The sequence below is a fragment of the Hyperoodon ampullatus genome (assembly GCF_949752795.1).
Source record: "Hyperoodon ampullatus genome assembly, chromosome: 18".
In the NCBI taxonomy this organism is placed as follows: Eukaryota; Metazoa; Chordata; class Mammalia; order Artiodactyla; family Ziphiidae; genus Hyperoodon; species Hyperoodon ampullatus.
In genome coordinates, this window is record NC_136931.1 from 9324480 (window position 1) to 9345830 (window position 21351).

The 21351-nt window shown below is 47.6% G+C and overlaps 1 protein-coding gene across 1 annotated transcript in view; it reads right to left on the reverse strand.

The window, feature by feature from the left end:
• Nucleotides 1-205: 205 nt before the first annotated feature.
• WWOX (WW domain containing oxidoreductase) overlaps nt 206-21351 on the reverse strand; it is a gene marked incomplete at both ends in the record, with an annotated part of 983966 nt that continues 962820 nt past the window's right edge. Inside the window, one exon of the mRNA XM_079723706.1 lies at nt 206-394. Coding sequence (XP_079579832.1) covers nt 206-394 — 189 coding nt within the window. The remainder of the gene's footprint in view (nt 395-21351) is intronic.

A 21351-nucleotide genomic window follows, 5' to 3' on the forward strand; every position in this document is an offset into this window, starting at 1 on the left:
TTTACCCAGAATTCCCTGCTTCCCATTGGTACCTAACATTTTTCGCTCTGTTGTGACTACTCTTATATCCTTGACTCTAGCGGATCTGGGTCGGAGGGACATGGAAAGCCCTGGGATGATAAGTTGGAAGGGGTCCAGCGTTGGCAGTTACGCCCAAGCGCTCGCGCATGGTGGGCATGTGTGCTGATCCTTGCCGAGCGCCCACTTAGCCGGACGGGCTGCCAAGTCCTTCCTGGATCAGCCTCTCGCTGAGCGCCCACAGGGCCCGGGCCGTGTCTTCACTCTGGGCTTCCGTCGAGGGCATGCAGCGGCAGCAGTTGTTGAAGTACATCCCTCCCAGACCCTCCAGTTCTGGAGCGGCAGCGCAGTAGACGGTGGTGGCGGCTCCTTGTTGCTGGAAAGCAAAGAACAAAGACCACAGAACATTTTTTTTTAAAGAAAAGAGGTGATGGAATGACTTTCTTCTAACTGGGAATGAGCAAGAGTCTCTCCCCACCTGGTTCAGACGCATCTGGATCTCAGCACGGCCGAGGGTACTGAAGTCAAAGCACACGACTGTAAAAGGTATGATGGGACCGTCCTGGGAAAACGAGTTCATAAACTCCGCTCGTAAAGCCAGTGTGACTTTTTACACCTCATATAGGGAAAGGCTTTGAAAACAGACATGTCTATCAGTTAATCACATCAGATGTCTCTTCTGAGCAACAAGAAGAAGATGGGATCCTTTTGAACACGCGAGAACAAATTCATCCAACTTCCTCACTTCTCAACGCGTAATGTCATTTGACACTGAGAAGTTTCTAGAAACCTCTCTGAACTAAACCAACCACTCTAATCACGGCCCATCAGGTAGACAACCAAGCTGGACTGGTGCCAGATTTTTCCTTATTCGTTGCCCATGGGGCTGCTAGAGGAAGGGTTTGTGATGCTGTGTTAAAATGTTTGAGACACACGTATACACATATTCCCCACCATCACACATGCCTCATGCAGACACAAGACACGTTTGTGAATTTATCCTTATCCTGGAAACCTTTTTAGAAGTGTCATATTCAGCCCATACTTGCAACGGGACAGTGGCTTGGGGGACCATGTCCTCCCAGCCCCCTTCAAAATGCAAGTTCTAATGAGTGCAATTGATCACTTCTGATTGACCTTTTGAGTAGCAGTTGGCGCTGTGGCTAGGGGTGTGTGTGCCAATGGGGCACCATATCATCCGGGCTGACAGTACTGTCAGGGATGCCAGAAAGAGGGCAAGAAATCACTTTGCTTTGCAAGCCATAATTAAAAATAATAGGCTGGTGTTCATAGGGGGACACTGTCGGCCCGGCTCTCATTTGAAACCCATACAGTTTATCTGGCGTCTTATGATTATTTATGTGCATCACAGCCCTTGCTGCATCAACTAATTATCAGTTGATAGAGGAGGGGGGTGGGAGGCAGAGGAGAATGAAGAAAGATAACTGGGGATAAGGTCAACATTAAGAAAACATTAAGGACGTCTAATTGCGAGGGAAATGAGTTTCCATCCCCACCCAAAAGCTTACTCTGTTTCTCCCCCTACAGGGTGTAAACTGTGCCCAAGCAGAGAGCTTACTGGAGACCATCCCCCCCATAGGGTTTGGTTTGCATTCACCGTGGTTGTTTCGTACAGCCATCGGGCGCCAAGGTCATTCTGAGAATCAAGGTCTCAAGGTATTATGACTAGGGAAGTACTATAAAGTAGACCTGGGGTTTTTGTTGCAGGGGGGCGGGGGGACATTTACTGAATTTGTCTGAAAACCAAATGGTCAAATACATTGAAGTGACATGCTTGTGCAGAGGAGGGTGGTGTGAAGTGGGAATGGGATACCTGAGTTCTGATAATAACGGGCTGCTCGACTGTATTGGACAAGGCCCTTTGGTCCAAAATTTGAACCCCTGACATGACTTTGCTTTAATGAAATAGTCACTGGTGTGTTATTTCCCCAGCCCTGTCACCCATGCCCACTTCCCAGACAGCCAACTGTTTATTTTTTGGGGTTCACCTGTTTCTTTTCAAATGGATTTGTGTGGCTCAGGTCTAATGGACATAAGCCCATGTCATCCAAATTTCCTTTCGCTGAATTATTATTCCTAATAACCCTTAGCTTAGCACATTTATCTAACGAAGTTACAGTGGCTTATCTGACTCCCCCCTGCATCCCATGTGGGGAAAAAAGGCAAGCAAAGCACCTCTAAAGACAAATGGAAGAGCTGAGATGCTCATCTCGCCAACCCAAGCAAATATCATCTTGGCCTCAATTCTTAGCAGATGTCAGGTGGAGATGGTGTTTTGAATAACTTTCTGGATATCTGTTTTCAATTTCCATTTTACTTTGCAACTGCCCAAACCACCAAAGAGTGGTCAGGGCCCTTGGCATCAGCTCTCAAGTGGTGGGAGAAGCCAGGCAGCTCATCCCTAAATCCAGGCTCCCTCAACCCCACCCCAGGGCGGTTACAGTATCAGCATTCATATATCACAACAAACTGGCTTCTCACAGCTCCACCAATCCTGAGAAAAGATCAAAGTTGGCCACTTGGGAAAGCAACAAACGGAATTCTTCCAAACCCAGTGTAATCTTTTGCCACTCTGACCTTCTAAAATGATACCATGCTGCACTCTCTTGCATTGTTGGAATGGTATTTTTGCAGAGAAATTCTGCGCTTACATTGATTCAGAATCGAGTTGATGAGGGAGCTGGGGGGCATGCATTTTCCCTCCACGGAATGTGAAAGCAATTGCAATCGACCTCATTTCATGTAAACCGCCACTTGGCTACCACGCTGACAACCGTAAAGTTGAGTAAAGCCCAATCTTTTATCAAGAGCTGGCTTTGATTCCTTTGCCACTAGGCTCAGGGCGATACACAATTTAAATCCCATCACCAGCGGTGCTGACTCTGTGGAAGAACACATACAGCAGGGCACCTGAAAGCAAAGACCACCTTTTCCGCTCTGAAGATCAACTGTGCACATCTGGCAAAGAAAGACTGGACAGTGAAGTAGTGACCGCATCTTTTCGTCCCAAGCCCACGACCCTTTCGGCTTCTCAGGGAATGCTCTTTTCACCTGCACCCATGGCAGCCTCTGAGTGACATCTTTATAGGATCAGATGGGATGACGGTTTAATAACAAGTTCTAATTTGGGGTTTATCAGCTTTTCGGCCTATCAATCACCAGAATGAGATGGAGCCCCATTAGGAAATCTCATTAGTAAATAAGCTGGTACTGCTGATACAAGATAAAACATTTTTAAACTGATAGAAGAAAAATTTTTAAAGAGCACTTTCATCACCACCAAATGACTTTCATGCCACTTTGGGGGGGCATCCATCTGTAATCCAGAAAAAAATGAAAGAGCCCTATCAAGGAAATGATGTTACCAACTCTTATAAGATATCTGCCTTTGCTAGTTGGCACCACTGCTTACTGATCCGTCGTGATGAGATAATAGCAGTATCTTGACATATAAACACTAGCTGGAGCTGTGGGTTCCCCTCGGCGATTTTTTTTTAAGAACAAACTCACGGGAAGCCTGGAGGTTGCCTGCCGTTGCTGATCACAGGAACTGGGGTGGCGACTCTGTCCTGTAGCAGCAGCAGTGAGTTAGGGCGTGGATCACACGGGGCTGAGGATTTCTGGGAAGCCCAGTAGAATCTTTAATCACGCCTGAATGCCATTTCTGATTTAGTCAAACATTTGCAAGCTGCCAAAGGAGAACTACACCATCAATCTTTATAGCGTCTGTAAAATTACCCAGGATTCTTGTTTGGGATTAAGTTAAGAGCATCTGGGTAATAAGGGGGTTCATCATTCTCTTTCAGAAATCATTGGTCGGACCAGCGGCACAATCTTCAACTACAGAAAGGTGGGATTTAGAAAGCAGTTCCTGTTCATTTATCGTTGGGGCCCTGAGATCTAAACCCTCCATCCTTCTAAAGCCCTAGGTTGGGATGAAACAGTGACGTAGCCACGTTTCATCAACATTTACTTGATAACCACTAGCCCTCAATGTGCAGCTGTCCACACGGACTCCGAATGAATATTGACTCTTTGCAAGAGAAAGGTACAGGGGTTTCTGGTCAACAATCTAGGCTTAAGGAAAAATCCACCCATGTGTTAATATTTGTAATGCATTGGCAGGTACTCTAATATGACTTACATTTTAATAAGGACCCATGTTACACAATTACGTTTAGTTTTCAGGTTTCTCTACTTTTAAAATGCATGCTTCTTTAAAAAAAGAAAGGATAAATTCCTGTCTTAAACTAGATTTAACTCTGAGACACATAAAAAAGTAGACACACTACCATGGGATATCTGTATATTCAATGATTTTGAGAGTAGCAGATGTTCTAAGATTGCTTTCCTACAGACACGTCGGTATCAGGACACTGCACAGCAAATGTTGAGTGAATCAATCTATGCAGAAAGTGGAGTTGAGAAAGGGAAGGCAGCACAGAACTTACACTGGACTTGGAACCCCAAGGGCAGGGAAGGAGAACTTGCCTACTGGAAGCGGGCAGTGATGACTGTGCTGAATTCCCGGGACAAAGAAGTTTGCAGGTGTCACAGGAAGAGAAGACAGGTGCCTCTTTGAACCCTCAAAGCTTTCCCTGTTACTCATCTGGGGTCTGTGAGGCAAAGCAAACGATTTCCAAATGCAGGACTGATGCAACGCCCCGGTGAGTACAGCAGAATCAGTTACCCCGGAGCCTCGGTGGAGATGGGGCAGTGAATGCAGGGGCCATAGGTGGGGCCTGGAGCCTCGGTGGAGATGGGGCAGTGAATGCAGGGGCCATAGGTGGGCCAGATGGCCGCCCTCTCAGTCTCTTCACGTCTCCCAATAACCCTCCCCAAAGAGAGTTTGCAGCTACCCTACTGGAAACGTGCGATGCGGTGTCTCAGGGTTCATCTCCTGAGGCTGGGGTGCTTGGAGCACAGCTGTTCCTTAAATCTCTGATTTGAGAGAAAAAAACAAAGCAATATCTGCTCCAAAAGGTTACGCGTTCCTTACTCACCATCTGAGAACAATCTTTTAAGCCGACAGGTGAGCCACCTATTCTGTTAGTTCATAGAGCAATGCAGCTTATGCAGGCGTGAGGCTCAAGGGCCTCCCTGCTCGTGTGACCACAACCAACCCCTGGCCCTCCTGCCTGGGTGTGGAATGAATGCAAATCAATAACGTACCAAATTCCACCAAAATGACGCGAAACCAGCGACGACACAGAACGTGCCTCGAAAGGACCCTCTTCCTCCACACTGTCGAGCTTTTCCAGTGAGTCGTTGCATACGGGGACTGTTTAAGTGGGGACAATGGCCAGCATCTACTGCGAGCTTGCCATCCCCCTGGCACTGTGCAGAAAGCTCTGTAAGCACCATACTCTAACCCGCACACAGCTCTACCCGCTCCCCGTTTACAGGGAAGCCTACTTAGTACCTGAGCTCAAAAGCAACTCGTCCAAAGCCACACAGATCATCACACAGGTTGACCCTCCGGAATCCACGCCAGACGCAGTACAAAACCTCCTTCCCAAACTTGCGGCACCGATTCGCAGGCTGCGCGTTCCCTGCGTCTCCCGTTTGGCTGAAGCTACCTTAGGAGGAGTCTTCTTTCCCTCCTCAGCCAGGCCACATCTGGCCAAAAATTAAATGGATGGGCTGTACGTTTAACTTTTAAAAAACGGGCTGTCATGTGCTCACCTGAGAAATGCTGGGAGGAGATTTTCCCATTGTTGATTTAGGCAGTGAACTAAATGGAAATTATATCCATCTGGATTAACAAAAATGAAGACCCAGTGCCACCTCAGAAGATCCAATGGCAAGCGACCCTTAACAAAACCATCACCTGATTCAAAATGCCACCTCCAGGTGCCAGATGCGACCAGCTGTGAACCTACTACTCTTGGACGATCGACTTTTTTTCAAAGCGTGAACGGAACCACATCAAAACCAGTGAAACCCCGAGCAATCTCCATCTTATAACTTCACACACGTGTACAATGAATATGGCCTTTTGGAGGATAGTATCTGACACATTACATCAGGTTTGCAGAGGAAACTGATCCACCTCCCTCTCCTGCCCTCCCCCAATTAATTCCTGAGAAATTAATTCCTGCAAATTCCTAAGAAGTGATTCCTACCAAGGCACCAAACAATATAGGCTTAGGTACCTGCAAATACTTCTTGTAGATACTGTAATATAACTTTTTTCATAGCCCTCGGGAGTTTTGCTAACTCACAGGCTGTTCTTAGCATTTATTACAGAAGGGAAATCCACTCAATTTCTCAAGTAGAAAAAGTGAAGAGGGTCGGGAAAGCGGATATTTGTTTTTAACTGAGGAGGCTGGAAAAGTCTTCGAGAATGTTCTGGAGAGTCCATTTAGATCACATGCAGATCTTAGCCTGACGGAAGAGAATGTGTACCTACCACCATGCGTTAGGATATTTACCTCCTGCCTCAGGGAAAGAGTTTCTTTGCTAAAGAGGATCACAAACGGGGAAAGCCTCAGAGGTTCCTTTTCAGCTGACTGTCTCTCCCGTGGCAGGTAAAGGAGTCCCATTCCCTGGGTGACCCTGGGACACAGGGTGCGATGGCAGTTGCTCTGAAGGAGAGCTAAGCCATGGGATATGCCAGCGCATCACCATCATCAGTGCAGTGGGTCCTGGCACAGGACACAGCCCCACGGAGCAGACGGCAGTTTGAGTGAGAGGTGTTTGAGGGGCACACTGGGGACAGAGCTTTCACACAGCACATGTGCACACGTCTTCGCTGGGAGAGAATCACGATGACACGGGGGCTTTCTTATTTGCACCTGAGGCACCCCAAACATCATGCCCCCAAATCCACATCAGGCCATAAAGACCATGCTAGTCTCCTTGACAAAAGCCATGAATCTCTAGCAAGACCGTTAAGCAGTTTTAAGAGACTGACTTGAAGACCAGGGCAGAATGAGCTGGAAAGTCAGGAGGACGGTGGCCGTGATGCTCTGAGAAGTCTTGACAGGAACAAGCCCAGGGACCAGGAGGCTCAGGATGCAAAGCTGGAAAGGACTTTTAAAGGCAGAAGGAGCCTATTTGTCTTTGCTGGCCTTAGGCTGGGGGGAGGGGTAGGCAGACACCCCCGACCATCCAAAGAGGTCCAGAGCCATGTTTGTTCTGGACAGCAAGGCTCCAGAGGATTTTTGCTTAGGCTAATCGGCAGCATTTCAGGGCAGCGTGGCCCTGGGAGGTTTTCAGGACTGTGTTTCCAATTGGCTGAACGGTTCTGAACTTGCCCTTGACATGAATGCGGCCCTTTTCATACTCCCTTTGTGTTCCAGAATTCTTGCCATAAACATGGCAGGGGTTCCATGACCGATTGATGGCTGATCTCAAAAGAGTGGAGGTGGAACAGGTAGCATGATTTCAGCGTCCTGAGACCTGCTGTTATTTCTAGACGCGCTCTGGTGCAGCGGGAGTCCTCCAGAGGAGGGAAGGAAAAAGGAACGGCAAAGTACAGGCCAGGTGGGTGACATTACTCATGCCTGTTCTACCTTCCTTTTGTGCCAAAGATGTTCTAGAACTGATTGGGCTGGAGAGACGGTCTCATTAAAAATAAGAGAGGAGATGTTGTTACACCTGTAACAACATCTCTGTTAGATCCATGAAAGCATTCCCTGGGCATTCTGTGCTGATGCTGCCTGGGCTGCCCACATTGCTTTTCAAGTAGGGGGTTGTCCTGCTGGGCTGGAAAACTGCACTGCGGTAGCCACTCTTCCACGGGTTAGTTTGAAATGGCTCAGCAGAAGGATCTTAGTAATGTGCCACCAAAATAAGCATCGTCCTTCCACCTGGGACAAATCCGATGGCCCATTCCTGAACTATTCCAACCCGGCCACCTGGACACTAGTGCTGAAGGACTACTGAGTGTTCCTAAGAGCTCAGAGAAGGCATTTAGCTTGTGTTAATTTGAAACGTTTTTACTTCTTTAACCTTGGTTCTAGCTAGCTCTGTATACTGTATATAAATGTATGCCTCTGTATTTGCCATGTATACTGAAATAAACCTTTAAAGTTATCGCCAGGCAGAATGAATGGGTTCTGGTCTAATATAATGGCGCAAAGCATATCTTCACGGTGCAAGTGAAACAGACAGCTTACCCCCTTCCCTTCTTCTGCACAGAATCGCACCACAGAGTTGGCCTGCCACGCCGGCTCCTTTAGAAAACCACAGAGCTGACCATTTTTGTGAGCAGGCAAACCCCAAACAAACAAGCTGTTTGTTGCCATTGTTAAGGTTGACGGTTCCTTTACACCTAGGACACAGAGAGTCTACGACCTAGTACTGAAAAGGCATTGGTGACGGGGCGGGGGGAATAAAACCCACGGTGTCTTCTCTGATGAGGCCACATGGCCTCGTGGTAAGATATTCACAAACTCTTAACTCTTCCAGCAGTGAATTAAGAGAATGGAGTCTGCAACAATCAGATCTCACAGGCAGGCCGCCCTCCGCCCTCCGTGTCCAGCCACACTCTTTCAAGTCAAGCACGTCTGCGTTTAGGTTTGTGCCTTTTCATAGAGGGCTCTCTGTGACGGATCATTTCTCAGGCTCAAAGACGCTGGCCCTGTTGATATTTCATTTAGAACATACTGCGGAGAGCGTCTCATTTATATTACTTCCATAATTAATGGGGAGAGCTTAGGCACTGCCTTTGCACAGACAGATCTCGTCACAGTGGTCGATGGGTAGAGGAGAGACAGTAGGTATTTCATTCACCAGCAGCGTGTCGCTAGTTAGTGGGAAATGATCACGTACGCTGTTGCTTTAATTGCCAGGGTAAATAATTCTGCCTCGGTGTAAGGGAACATTTTAAAGCACTTGGTGCAAATAGACTAGAAACAAAACACACACACACACACACACAATTACCTTGATTATGCAACACCTTAGCATAGAAAGTTACAAAGGTATGTCTTTCTTTTTTTAAAATTGCATTCTATCGTGCAAATATTCTCTAAATATGCATGTGCTGAGTACTCATCATCTACTGTATTTTAGGAAATACAATTAGGCCACCTTTCTCTTCTCCTGTGTAGACTGTAAATACCTGTAGATCTTTCTCTTGCTTCCTTATGTAAATATATGTAAATACTAACAAGCTCTGCATGCTGATATTCTAGGCAATTTCAGGTACTTTTGTAATCTGAAGGCATGTACTTGAAGTGGTTTGTTAAAAGGAAAAAAAAAAACAAAAACCCCACCTCTCTCAAACTCTTGAAAGCTGAATAGAAATTAAAGATTTCTTCCTAGACTGTTGTGGTTTCTTTCGTTTGCCTTCTCCTCTCTCAGCAGGGTCCCCCACTTAGGCTCCCTCACCTACTGCCAGGAAAGGGACACCTGGGCATCCACCGGACCCAGGAACAGTGGCTGAACTATGTGGTCTGGGTTTGTACACACTTTCCTTTGGTTTCTCTAAACGACTTCTAGAATCTTCAGGTAGGCATCTTTGGGTTTTTCTATCGAAAGAATCGGGAGTAAAAATAATAATTTGTATCTATTGTTCCCCTACTACGTACCAAGCACAGGGCTCGAGGCTTGACGTCCCCACAACCCTAAGAAAGGACCCTGTCAGTCATTCCCATTGCAAAGATGCAGGAACTGAGTCACAGCAAGATGAGCATGTGCCTAAAGTGACAAAACCATTAAATGCCCCTCAAACGCCAATTCTTTCCTGTATACCAAGGGTAAGTAAACTTTTCCTGCAAAGGGTGACAGAGGAAATATTTTAGGCTCTGTAGGCCCTACGGTCTCCATCACAACTACTCAGACCTGCCACTGTTGTTCTGAAAACAGCCATAGACAACACCTACCCCAGTGAACATGGCTGTGTTCCAATAAAACTTTATTTACAAACACCTCTTCCCTACACCCAAAGCTCAGTTACTCTTCAACAGACCATGACCCTTTCCCTTTCGAATACGTTTATGTGTTTGACGGGGAACTCATTTGATCAACTGAAAAGTCTCCATCTCTTCCTTGTATGTAGCAACACTATTTGCAGAAGCCGTGAAGTATTAGGGGAGCAAAAATGAAGACCCCCCCCCCGAGCTTATAAATCAAACTCTTCCTCAGACGAATCTCACTGCCAGGTTTCAATTTAGTTATCTTTCATTTTCATAAATGGGGATGGAGGGAGAAAGTATGAAAGACTAAGGTAAAAAGAGAGAAATCAAGCGACACTCACCCTTCAATGAGGGGAAGGAGGCCATTACCTCAGGTATCTATGGAAACCAAGCTGCACGTAAACTTTCTAATGGTTGGAAAGCAGCACTGGCTTTTGAAGGTGTTTTTCCCAAGTATGATGCTTCGGTGTAAATGCGTTAATTGACAGTTTCCTTCGGGACTTTTTTATTGAAGTTTCCAAACTAAATTTCATGGCACAAGGAACTCTCTGGGGCCCTTGAAGAATGCTGCAAAGTTAGGGCTTTAGAAAACTGAGCCAGCTCTGGCATCCTGTACAAATCCAAGCCGATTCCCCTGTAGAGCGAGTGAAGCAGCAGCCCTCACTGCCTGTAGTTTTCCCTTTTTAAAAGGCCCCCTGCAGTCACCTGGGGATGGGAGAGAACCTCTCTAACCTCAGCTGAACAAGAATCAGGATCATCCCTTGAGTCGTGAAGAGAAATGAGACTAAGGAGTGGGAAGGCGAAAGCTCTGGGTGTTTCTGCAGATCGGGTGGCGGTGTGGGATGGTGGTAAAAGCCCAGGAGCTGAAGTCTGAGATACGTGAATTCGAGTCCCGACTTTGCCACCTGGCAGCTCTGTGACAAGGCACTGAGCCTTGGTCTCCCCGTCTATGAAATGGACATCGTAACAGCCCCTTCACCGGGTTCTTGGGAAGATTGGTTGTAATGTCTGGAGATTTCCTGAGTACACCATAGGTGGTACTACAATCCTGGCTACAAGTCCGTTGATTAAAAACTTGAAGGAGGAGGCATACAGATCAAAATAGCTCATCTGTCCTTCATTTGAGGGACTTAAAAGTGTGGGGGGGTGGACATTTCTATCTTCTAAGCAAGAACTTCAAGAGGCAGTCCCTTTTCTCACCAGTCTTTACCCAGCATCTCTGGGCACCAGGCTGGCCATGGAGTCCACTGGTCTGCTCCCCCGACCACAGCAACCAGAACCAAGTTCACATCCGTGAAACCAGAGCACCGACATCTCAACGACAGCCACAGTCATGTATTAAGCACTGTAAAATCCCAGACCCTGCCCCCGGCCGTGGCCCTTTATACATATCTACTCTAAATCCCCCAATCTCCCTGGGCAGTGATTCCTAGAAAAGGAGATGGATAGAATGATAAGGGAACAGGTGCAGTTGTGTTTTTTTTTTTTTAAGTGCAGTGTTCCTTAAAAAACTAAAAACAGAGTTGCCATATAATCCAGCAATCCCACTCCTGGGCATATATCTGGAGAAAACCATAATTCAAAAAGATACACGCACCCCAACGTTCACTGCAGCACTATTCACAATAGCCAAGACATGAAAACAACCTAAATGTCCATCGACAGACAAATGGATAAAGAAGATGTGGTACATAGATACAATGGAATACTACTCAGCCATGAAAAAGAATGAAATAATGCCATTTGCAGCAACATGGATGCAACTAGAGATTATCATACTAAGTGAAGAGAAAGCCAAATACCAACGTGCTATCATTTATATGTGGCATCTAAAAAAAATGATACAAACTTATCCAGAAAACAGAAACAGACTCACAGACTTCAGAAACAAACTTATGGTTACCAAAGGGGAAATGTGTGAGGGGAAAGGGTAAATGAGGAGTTTGGGATTAACAGATACATATCACTATATATAAAATAGATAATCAACAAGGACCTACTGTATAGCACAGGGAACTCAATATTCTGTAATAACCTATATGGGAAAAGATTCTGAAAAAATGTTTATATGACTATGTATAACTGAATCACTTAGCTGTACACCTGAAACTAACACAACATTGTGAATCAACTATTCTCCAATATAAAATAAAAATTAAATTTAAAAAAAGTGCAGTAAAAACGTAGAATCTAGGTGTTGGGTAGATGGGTGGTTGCCACATTATTCTCTCAAATTTTCTATTTGAAAACTTTTGTAATAAAATGTTAGAAAAATACATGGATCCATCCCTGTGGGGTATTAGCCCCATTTTACAGAGGAGAAGACTGAGGCACAGAAGTGGTCTGGACTGGCCTAATGTCCTACACCTGGTAAGTAGTGACATCCTCTTTGAAATCCATGCCCAGCTGGCTCCAGTGTTGCTTCTATGATGGGCCCCTATGCATCTCTGTTACACCTTGTAGGGTCAATTAACCCTGGCTCTCTTATTCCACTGGTTGAATTTTTACCTCAAAACATGAAAACTGGTTTTCTCACACTCTTCCCCCCAGGCAGGCAGATCTTGGGGCCTCCAACTCAGAGCCCAGAAATCAATTAGCTCAACAGCAAAAGCAACCCGTGTATGAATGGATGTAAATTTGTATCCATTCACCTGGTGGCTATTTAATTTGGCTTTTGATTCTAATGCAGCTCCTGAAGACGTAGGGTTATTCTCACTCACTGAAAACGTGCCACCAGGTTCAGAAACACTGATGCCCCCCCCAACCCGGCACGTTGACAGTGCCTGTGATTTGGACCCAAAACTCTGAGAGGGGGACGGGCAGGCTGCATGGGAGACATGCGCAGTGAAAATCAACCAGCTGCCTGTGCTTGGATGCCGTCACAGGAAAGAGGCAAGGGCTGCTGGCGTCTGGGCTGCAAGAGATGGTTGGATGGGAAACTCTCTGGCCTGACCTGTCCTCCAGCTCAGACTCCTCCCTTCTAGCTGTGGCAAGTTCCACATTCCGAATTTTAGCAGCTAAAAGACAACTTCAGCCCAATCCCGACGATTTCGCAAGGGAGCCCAGGCGGCCCATTCAGCAACCCCGCGCTGTTTCCTAAATCTAGGTGTAAACTTTTCTATTGGTCAGAAATTCTCCTCCTAGCCGACCCACCTCTCCCACTTTCCCTTCAACCCCCGGGAGAGATGAAACCTGCACATCCTCCTCCTTTAGGCCTTCCCTCTAGAAACTCACCGGTCACCTGCCCCAGCGCCTCTCCTTTAGCCACTGCCCAACCCAGGTACAGTCACTTCAGTCATCTTCCAGCCCCTTAATCATCTCCCTGCCAACCCCCTCCTGAGTTCTTCATGTCTTGGCCAGGTGAGTATGGGACCTGACAGCCGCCTTAGGGAGGGTTAGTCCGGCCCCAGCTGTAATAGCCAACGACGGCAACAAAGCGGTACCTACCGTGGTAACGGCTGCTGCTTACTGAGAGCCTGCCCCGTGCCAGGGGCCCACTATCACTCCTGACCCTCACGGCCACCTCACCAGGAGGCTATTACTGTCGAGGCTATAAGGGAGGTGAGGTAACTCACAGCCACGTGCCTGGGAAGTGATGGAGCCAAGATCCAAACTGAGTCTGTCCTGGTTCAAAGCCCCTGTTCTCGTTCATGGCTAATGCCCGCTCTGACCCCATACCCCGTTCACTGCAGGGCATCCTGGGATTATGCGTAAACATGCAAACGTAGCCCCATCAGGCTACGTACATATTCCCTCCCTGGCCACGTCCCTGTCCACAGAGCCTCGGGGACCTTCTTCCTCGTCTCTGAGCTCCATGTCTTGGTCCTCCGACCCCTGGCTGCTGGTCCAGCGTCCTCAAGTCCGGGGGCACCATTTCTGCCTGCATGTGGTTTTGGACAATACCCCAGAAGGGGGTCCGACGCCCCTCCCCTGCCCTGTTCCTCTTCTGCAAATTGCTTCTCACGCCAAGGAGAGTTCTTGGAAGCCGGCAGGGCTCGGGTTTATGGTTGGGCGTTTGTGGGCTGTCTGGCTGCATCCCACCAGAGCGGGCTCACCACCAGCCAACTGCAGTTAAACTCTCCTGCCCTTGCAGTTCAGAGGAATGCTGACCTCAGGACAACGGGGGACACCGAGGGACACCTTAGTCTGCTTTTTCTTCCCCCCCTCTGGCTGCCACACCTGATGGGATTCCTCCTCTCACAGTTGCCTGGCTTGTAAAAAGGAAGAAGCATAAATAAGTTAGTAGCTACCAAGCCAGGTGTCAGCAGGGATACAGCCAGTCGTGTAGCTGGCCGTCAAACTGTCGAGGTGGATGAAAAACCTGTCCTCTACCATCTGTGCCCTCCAGATTCCTAATCGAATGACTTTACAAGGCAGTCCCCTAATGTATGAATCCCATACGGGGCATGGATACCTTCTATCACACTTTCTAGGTGCTGAGCCCTACAGTTTTTGCTGAATTCTTACCAGAGCCCTGTGGAGGCATCATTATCCCCATTTTACTTATAGGGAAACTGAGGCTCAAGCAAGTGAAATGACTTAGGAACAGATCATTCTTGTTCATTAAATTCTGGTTGTGAGGAGCATCCCTCAAGCTAAGGGATGCATGTGCGTCGAATGCTTCCAGGGAACGTCCACACTTTGCATCCACCCTCCCCAATTACAGGCAGGGTCCAGAAGCCCACAGAGGCAAAGGTCAAGGGGCAAAGTGGCAGGGTCAGAGGCTGAGCCCAATCACTTGGACTCCAGACCCTACTCTGAGCACTGGCACCAGGATAAATGGGGATATGTTCACAATCCAAGGGCCACAGGAGTATTCCTGCACATCTGTAGGTCAAGACTTTGCACAATCATCATAGTAGATCTTTCCACAACAAGACATAGCTAATACTTGAATGTAGTGCCAGGATCCAAACCCAGATCGGCCTGACTCCAGACCTCGTGATTTCCCAGGCTCACTGGGAACTGTGCTCCCTGTGAGTTCAGCATCCTTGAAAACAGCACACTCATTGCCTTAGGTCCTTTGTACAACAAGTGGAATCCATATATGATGACAAATAGACCCATCTACCCTCAAGATGTCTCTCATTTAGGGACACAGGATCTGGGACCCTCCAGGGCTGTGGGTGGGAATAAGAGGACACAGGAAGAGGGAATGGAGACCAGGTAGGTAGGGTACCACGGAGAAGAGAATCCCACTCCTGGGCACATATCCGGACAAAACTCTAATCCAAAAAGATACATGCACCCCTACATTCAAAGCAGCACTATTCACAATAGCCAAAACATGGAAACAACCTAAATGTCCATCGACAGAGGAATGGATAAACATGTGGTACATATATACAATGGAATACTACTCAGCCATCAAAAACGAATGAAATTATGCCACTTGCAGCAACATGGATGCAAATAGAGATTATCATACTAAGTGAAGTCAGAAAGAAAGAAATACCATATGATATCACTTATATGTGGAATCTAAAATATGACACAGGGACTGCCCTGGTGGCACAGTGCTTAAGAATCCACCTGCCAATGCAGGGGACACCGGTTCGAGTCCTGGTCCAGGAAGATCCCACATACTGCGGAGCAACTAAGCCCATGCGCCACAACTACTGAGGCTGTGCTCTAGAGCCCATGAGCCATAACTACTGAGCCCGTGTGCCACAACTACTGAAGCCCGCACGCCTAGAGCCCGGGCTCTGCAACAAGAGAAGCCATCATAGTGAGAAGCCCACGCACCGCAACAAAGACCCAACACAGCCAAAGATAAATTAATTAATTAATTAAAAGAAATAAAATAGAATATGACACAAATGAACCCATCTACGAAACAGAAACACGGACATAGAGAACGAACTGGTGGTTGTCAAGGGGGAGGGGGTTGGGGGAGGGATGGAGCGGGAGGTCGGGGGGAGCAGATGTGGGCTTTTATACACAGAATGGATGAACAACAAGGTCCTACTGTACAGCACAGAGAACTATGTTCAACATCCTGTGATAAACCATAATGGAAAAGAATATAAAAGAAAGAATGTATATATGTGTATAACTGAGTCACTTTGCTGTACAGCAGAAACTAACACAACATTGTAAATCAACTATACTTCAATTAAAAAAAAAAAAAAGAGGATATGGGAGGAGGGAATGGAGACCGGGTAGGTAGGGTACCAGGGAGAAGAGGGGACATGGGACTGGACATCTCAGGACAGTGAATTGTTATTTTTCAGGTGTTAATGGAAGCTGGGCTTACACAGGCTCAGAATTGACTTCTTTGGTCCAGCCATCACAAGCCTGGTGAGCGGAGATAACCCTCTGGTTATCCCAAACGTAGAGTTAGGGCATGTGTTCTTACGCTGAGGGCCCCTTGGTTTGGTCTGGTCACCGACAGGAGAGGGCGCAGAGAAGAGAATGGTGTGCGTTCACATCGCACTCCTCTGACTTTAGCGAAGGTGCCAAACCTCCAAACTGCTTTTGGTTTCGTCACTTCCTCAAATGGACACACAAACAGGTCCCTAACGATTACACTGCCCGAGAAGAATCTGTCCTAGAACTTAGTGATGTCACTGTCACCTCATTCAAGGAGAATATCTTAAACAAAGATAGCTTTACCACCCGCGTTAACCAAACCTTTTCCCTATGGGAGGAATAGCATTTTCAAATAAGAAACAGAAACCAGTGATATAAGGAAAGGAAAAAGAATGAAATTTTCTTTTCCTTCTCAACTGAAATCCCTGACGCAGGTGTATCTAGAATATCAGATGAACCCCACCAACTGGTTTTGCTCTAGGAGTCCGTGTACCACCACCTGGATGGTTTCCCAGGAACATGGCACTTCTCGGATCAGACGTAACTATTATCCCCTCTCAGGGCCGGCTCCTTTGTGAGGTACAAGGTCCTACCTCAGACGACCTGACCTACCTTTCTAGCTTTCTCTTCTCCCTGCCCTCTGTCCTGCACCCCACTTACATGAACAGACTCTAAAGTGAGAGAGGTATGGCTTCCAAGTCAGCCTCTGACACTGTAGTGGATACTGCGGTGTGCTACCCAGAAGCCCATTCTGAGCCAGGAAGCACTCATTTCCCCAGCTGCTGGGCTCCTGTTTGCTGACGGCAGGATCCCTTCTTAGGAAGTGCCTTCAGCTAGAGGGAGCTGCCTTGCCCAAGGATGCATCCCATCCAGGAGGCAGCCACATCAATGACCGCCTGGTCTCTTTGCCCCAGTGCAGGACATCTCTGCAGGGTCACCCTGGCTTTAGTCTCCTTGGCACTGGCCGAAGGGTTTGTTGCTCCTACATCACAGCTCAATCCTCCTCTGCCCCATCCTGCTGGCCACGCTGCTCCCCTACAGGCGTGGATCCCCAGAGCACAACCCGACGAGCCTCAGGCCTATCTCGGCTGTGGAGTTGGCCTCCTGGGGCACCCAAGCTACAAGAAACAACAGCTGGGTGACTTTGAGACATACACTTAACCACTCTGAGCCCACTTCCTCATCTGTAAAACTTGAGTTGCTGGTATACAGACAGCATAATTTCGATAACTAAGTCAGACTGTGTATGTAGCGTATTTCCGCGGAGCTGGCACGTAACGCTCAGCAGATAACGGCAGGGTGGGTGTAGTGGAAGTAGTGGCGGCTGTCACGAACGCGCTCTGCCTGCGTGACCCCTGCTCATCCTTCAGTGTCGGGGGTCATGGTCCAAAATAGCATAGATTTGGGGGGGGCGCCTGTGTAGACGTGGTAAGTTCAACTCAGGCATTTTTATCGGCCCTCCCTCCAGAAGCTCGATTACCAGTACACTAAAGGGAAAGAAGTGTTTAATTCAGTGATCGAGAAACATCAACAACAACAAAAACATTGGATGATGGGAAGCAGATGGAGAAGTGTGAACTCCTGACTCAGCAGAGTGATGCGTACAGAAGAGGAAGGCACTGAGCAATGCGCCAGCTCCCATCACAGAACTCAGGAGCTAAGAGGATGGGGCGGAGGTTGGGAATGGGAGGAAGAGAACTGGGAAGGCTGGGGGCACCATACGTGATGTCTGAGCAGAGTTCTCATACGGGGCAGGCGACAACTCCCATCTTTACCAAGTTCAGGGTCACCTCCGATGTGAGTTTCTACCAGACACCTCTCCTGACCTTAACTCTCCGTCCCGAATCCTATTACGTAGCTGGGTGTGTGCTGTCAGACTTCGACCTCATTGACATGGGTCCCTGGCCCAACCCAGTGCCTGGCACACAGTAGGTAGCTAACAAATATATTTCTAAAGAGATTGAATGGGTATCTGATGGAATATCCTTTGAAGGGCAAAGGAAAAGGAAATCGACAAAACTCAGTTGCTACATAAACACAATGAGTGGTCAAATTATTTCCTTTCCAAATTATTGTTGGTATGGTTTCGATACCGTTGTTCTCTGCAAGTTATGACTCACGGGAAAGCTACATTTATAGTTTGCTTACGACTTGCCAGACACCGATCTAAGCTTGCTCTGTCTGTTGCAACACACACACACACACACACACACACACGTTTAGTCCCCGCAAAAACCATGTGAAAGAGGGGCTTCCCTGGTGGCGCAATGGGTAGGAATCCGCCTGCCAATGCAGGGGACACGGGTTTGAGACCTGGTCCGGGAAGATCTCACATGCTGTGGAGCAACTAAGCCCGTGCGCCACAACTACTGAAGCCCATGCGCCTAGAACCCGTGCTCCGCCACAAGAGAAGCCACCGCAATGAGAAGCCCGCGCACCGCAACGAAGAGCAGCCCCCGCTCGCCGCAACTAGAGAAAGCCTGCGTGCAGCAGCAAAGACCCAAAGTGACCAAGATAAATAAAGAAAGAAAGAAACCCTGTGAAACAGATTTGTGACTATGCCCCCCATTTACAGAACACTGAAGCACAGAGGGATTAAGAAACTTGCTCAGGTCGACACAATTAGGAAGTGGCAGAGCTGGGGTTCAAACACATGCCCTGTTACCCCAGGGGCCATTCGAGCACAGGGGGCGAGGAGGAGCTAAAGAGGATGTTTCTGCAGGTCCCGGGGAGCTTCCTCTCGCCCCTAAACATGCTTTCCAGGTGCAGATTGCTGCGAGGCTCCTGGCCCATGGGGTTAGTTAGCTGTCGCCTGCAGACATTTTGGGGGTGAAGGAGAAACAGGCTTGACAGCTGCCTCTGGACTCCTATCTCTCTATAGCTGGAGAACTGTCCAGAGTCTGACGCCAGAAGGAGAGGAGACACAGTCTCATGGAAGCCCTTGGCATCTTGATGTCACCTTTTACCCCTGGCAAACGGGTGATGCCGCAGGACTGCACCCTCTACTAAGCAGAGGGTGTGGCTTGAGGAAATCAGCAGAGCCTGGTCCTGGGTAAGCGGACTCTTTTGGGAAAGAACTGACAGGTCCCACATCCACAGGGATTTTGTGGTAGGCTGTAGATCAGGTGCAAGAGTGAGCTCAGGTCCAGGTATCTAGAAGTTCAGCCACACAACTCCAGCTTCCCCCCAGATTCCAGCCCTTTGAAGAGGGGCTGGGCTTTGTAATCTCGCAACTATGAGTTCTTACAACCCTCCCAGGCACTAACTCTCACCTTCCCTTTACAGGGCCCCCGTGGGTAGGCGATGGGTATGCGGGGGTACTAGAACTTGGATGTGACCTTTGCTCTATCCCATTCTAGAGCCTGTGCTTTCTTGTCTGTATTTTGAGATTCCAGCGGAAAGCACCAGAAGGAGAAATGGAGAGCATGTGCCTTGACTCTGTATCAGAGAGGCCTGAGACGGCAGAAAAGTCGCAAAACCCTTGAGTGATTCCCAGCCACGGAGACCAACTTCTGCCCACTATTCGTGAGCCAAAGTCACAGAAAGATATGAAGGTCAACGAGTAAATGGTGACCTTTCCTTAATTCACCTTCTCCCCAGTCACTGAATCCTTCACCTCAGTCCTGCAGCCACATGAGGAAACTGGAGCTCAGAGAGGTTAAGCAACTTGCCCAAGGACACACAGCCAGTAAGTGGCAGGTTGGAATTCAAATGTGAAAAGGGATAGATGGGTTCTTCTCACTGTTCCATCTCTCTCGTAGTGAGAATTAAGCAAAGGGGGTGGACCCCACACAGGAAATCAAAAGTATACGAAACAGAAGTGAGAGAAAGGCTGCCCTCATAAACAGAGAGCCACGTGGATCAGCTCTGGGGGTGCTTCTGAATCGCTGTGCTACCTCAAAAGAAATTTTTCCACCCTAAACCTTCCCTTGCTCAACAGAGAGACCTTACCAGGTATGACCTCACGTCTCTTTCAGCTGTCAAATCATTTCTTGCACGATATAGATGAGGCCACAAATTCCAACAGACGATAAGCTCCTTGTAATTGAGATACTATATACACACGTCTCTCCAGCATTTAGCACTGGGCCTGGCATACAGAGATACTTAGTAACCATGCGATGACTAAATGAATGAATGAATGAATAACTGAACTAATAACTGAACAGCTGTTTGGGGGGACTTCTTGCCCCATTGTACCCCAAAAGCAGGCAGATTGTAGAAATGACTCACCGGTGGCTACCCAGACTTGAAAAATACACACAGTCCTTATTAAAACCGGCAGGAACAATCTCGGCCCTGAGAGGAGAGCTCCCAGCCCAGCCAATATTACACGAGGTGTAACTACATTATCTGGAAATAACCGATGACTAATTCCCCACCCCTTATCTTGAGGAGAAGAAAATGGTCTTGAGCACGAATGCCCCAGATTCCTGGTCAGTTTATGTAAGGCATTTCAAGTGATTGCAGTATTTTAAGCCATTTTTAGCTTAAATCACCTGATGTGTGGTGAGCCCAGAAAACCTGATCTTTTGCTCCCTGAAACTCCCTGTTTTTCCACTGATTTTGTGTAAACGACTTACTGCACCCTAAGTACTTTTCCACTGAAGGCTGGGCTTAGAAGTACACATCTCCAGGACTATGTGATTTTTTTAAAGAGACGATTTATTTCGTGGATTTTCCAGCATCATCTCTCTCCCTCGGCTCGAAGCTCTGTTACATTCCCACATTCACCCAGGTCAAGGGTGGGTGGTACGTATTCTTTATCATGGCCTGTTTGGTGGTTTTGTCGATTGAAAACTTTTCTGCCCGGTCTAAATAGGATTTGACGGAAACCGTCTGCCAATGATGTCTCAAATGATCCTTGGTGATTGAACAAGGAATGAACTTCCCAAAGACCTTCATCTAGCTAGAAGTATAAAAACTGGGCTTTTATCAAGTAGCTGGAGAGGAAAGGAGATCCTTTTCTTTGGGCGGTGATAGCTACTTTTAAATAAACAGAAATATGCACAGAAAAGTCAGGGCGTTCTGATTTCCATCTGCAATCCTGACAGCCTTTTCTTCTCATCAACAGAGGTGCCGCTTTGTTTGCCACCCTCCCCCTCCCCCCAACCCCGAAGATCTTATTAGAGAC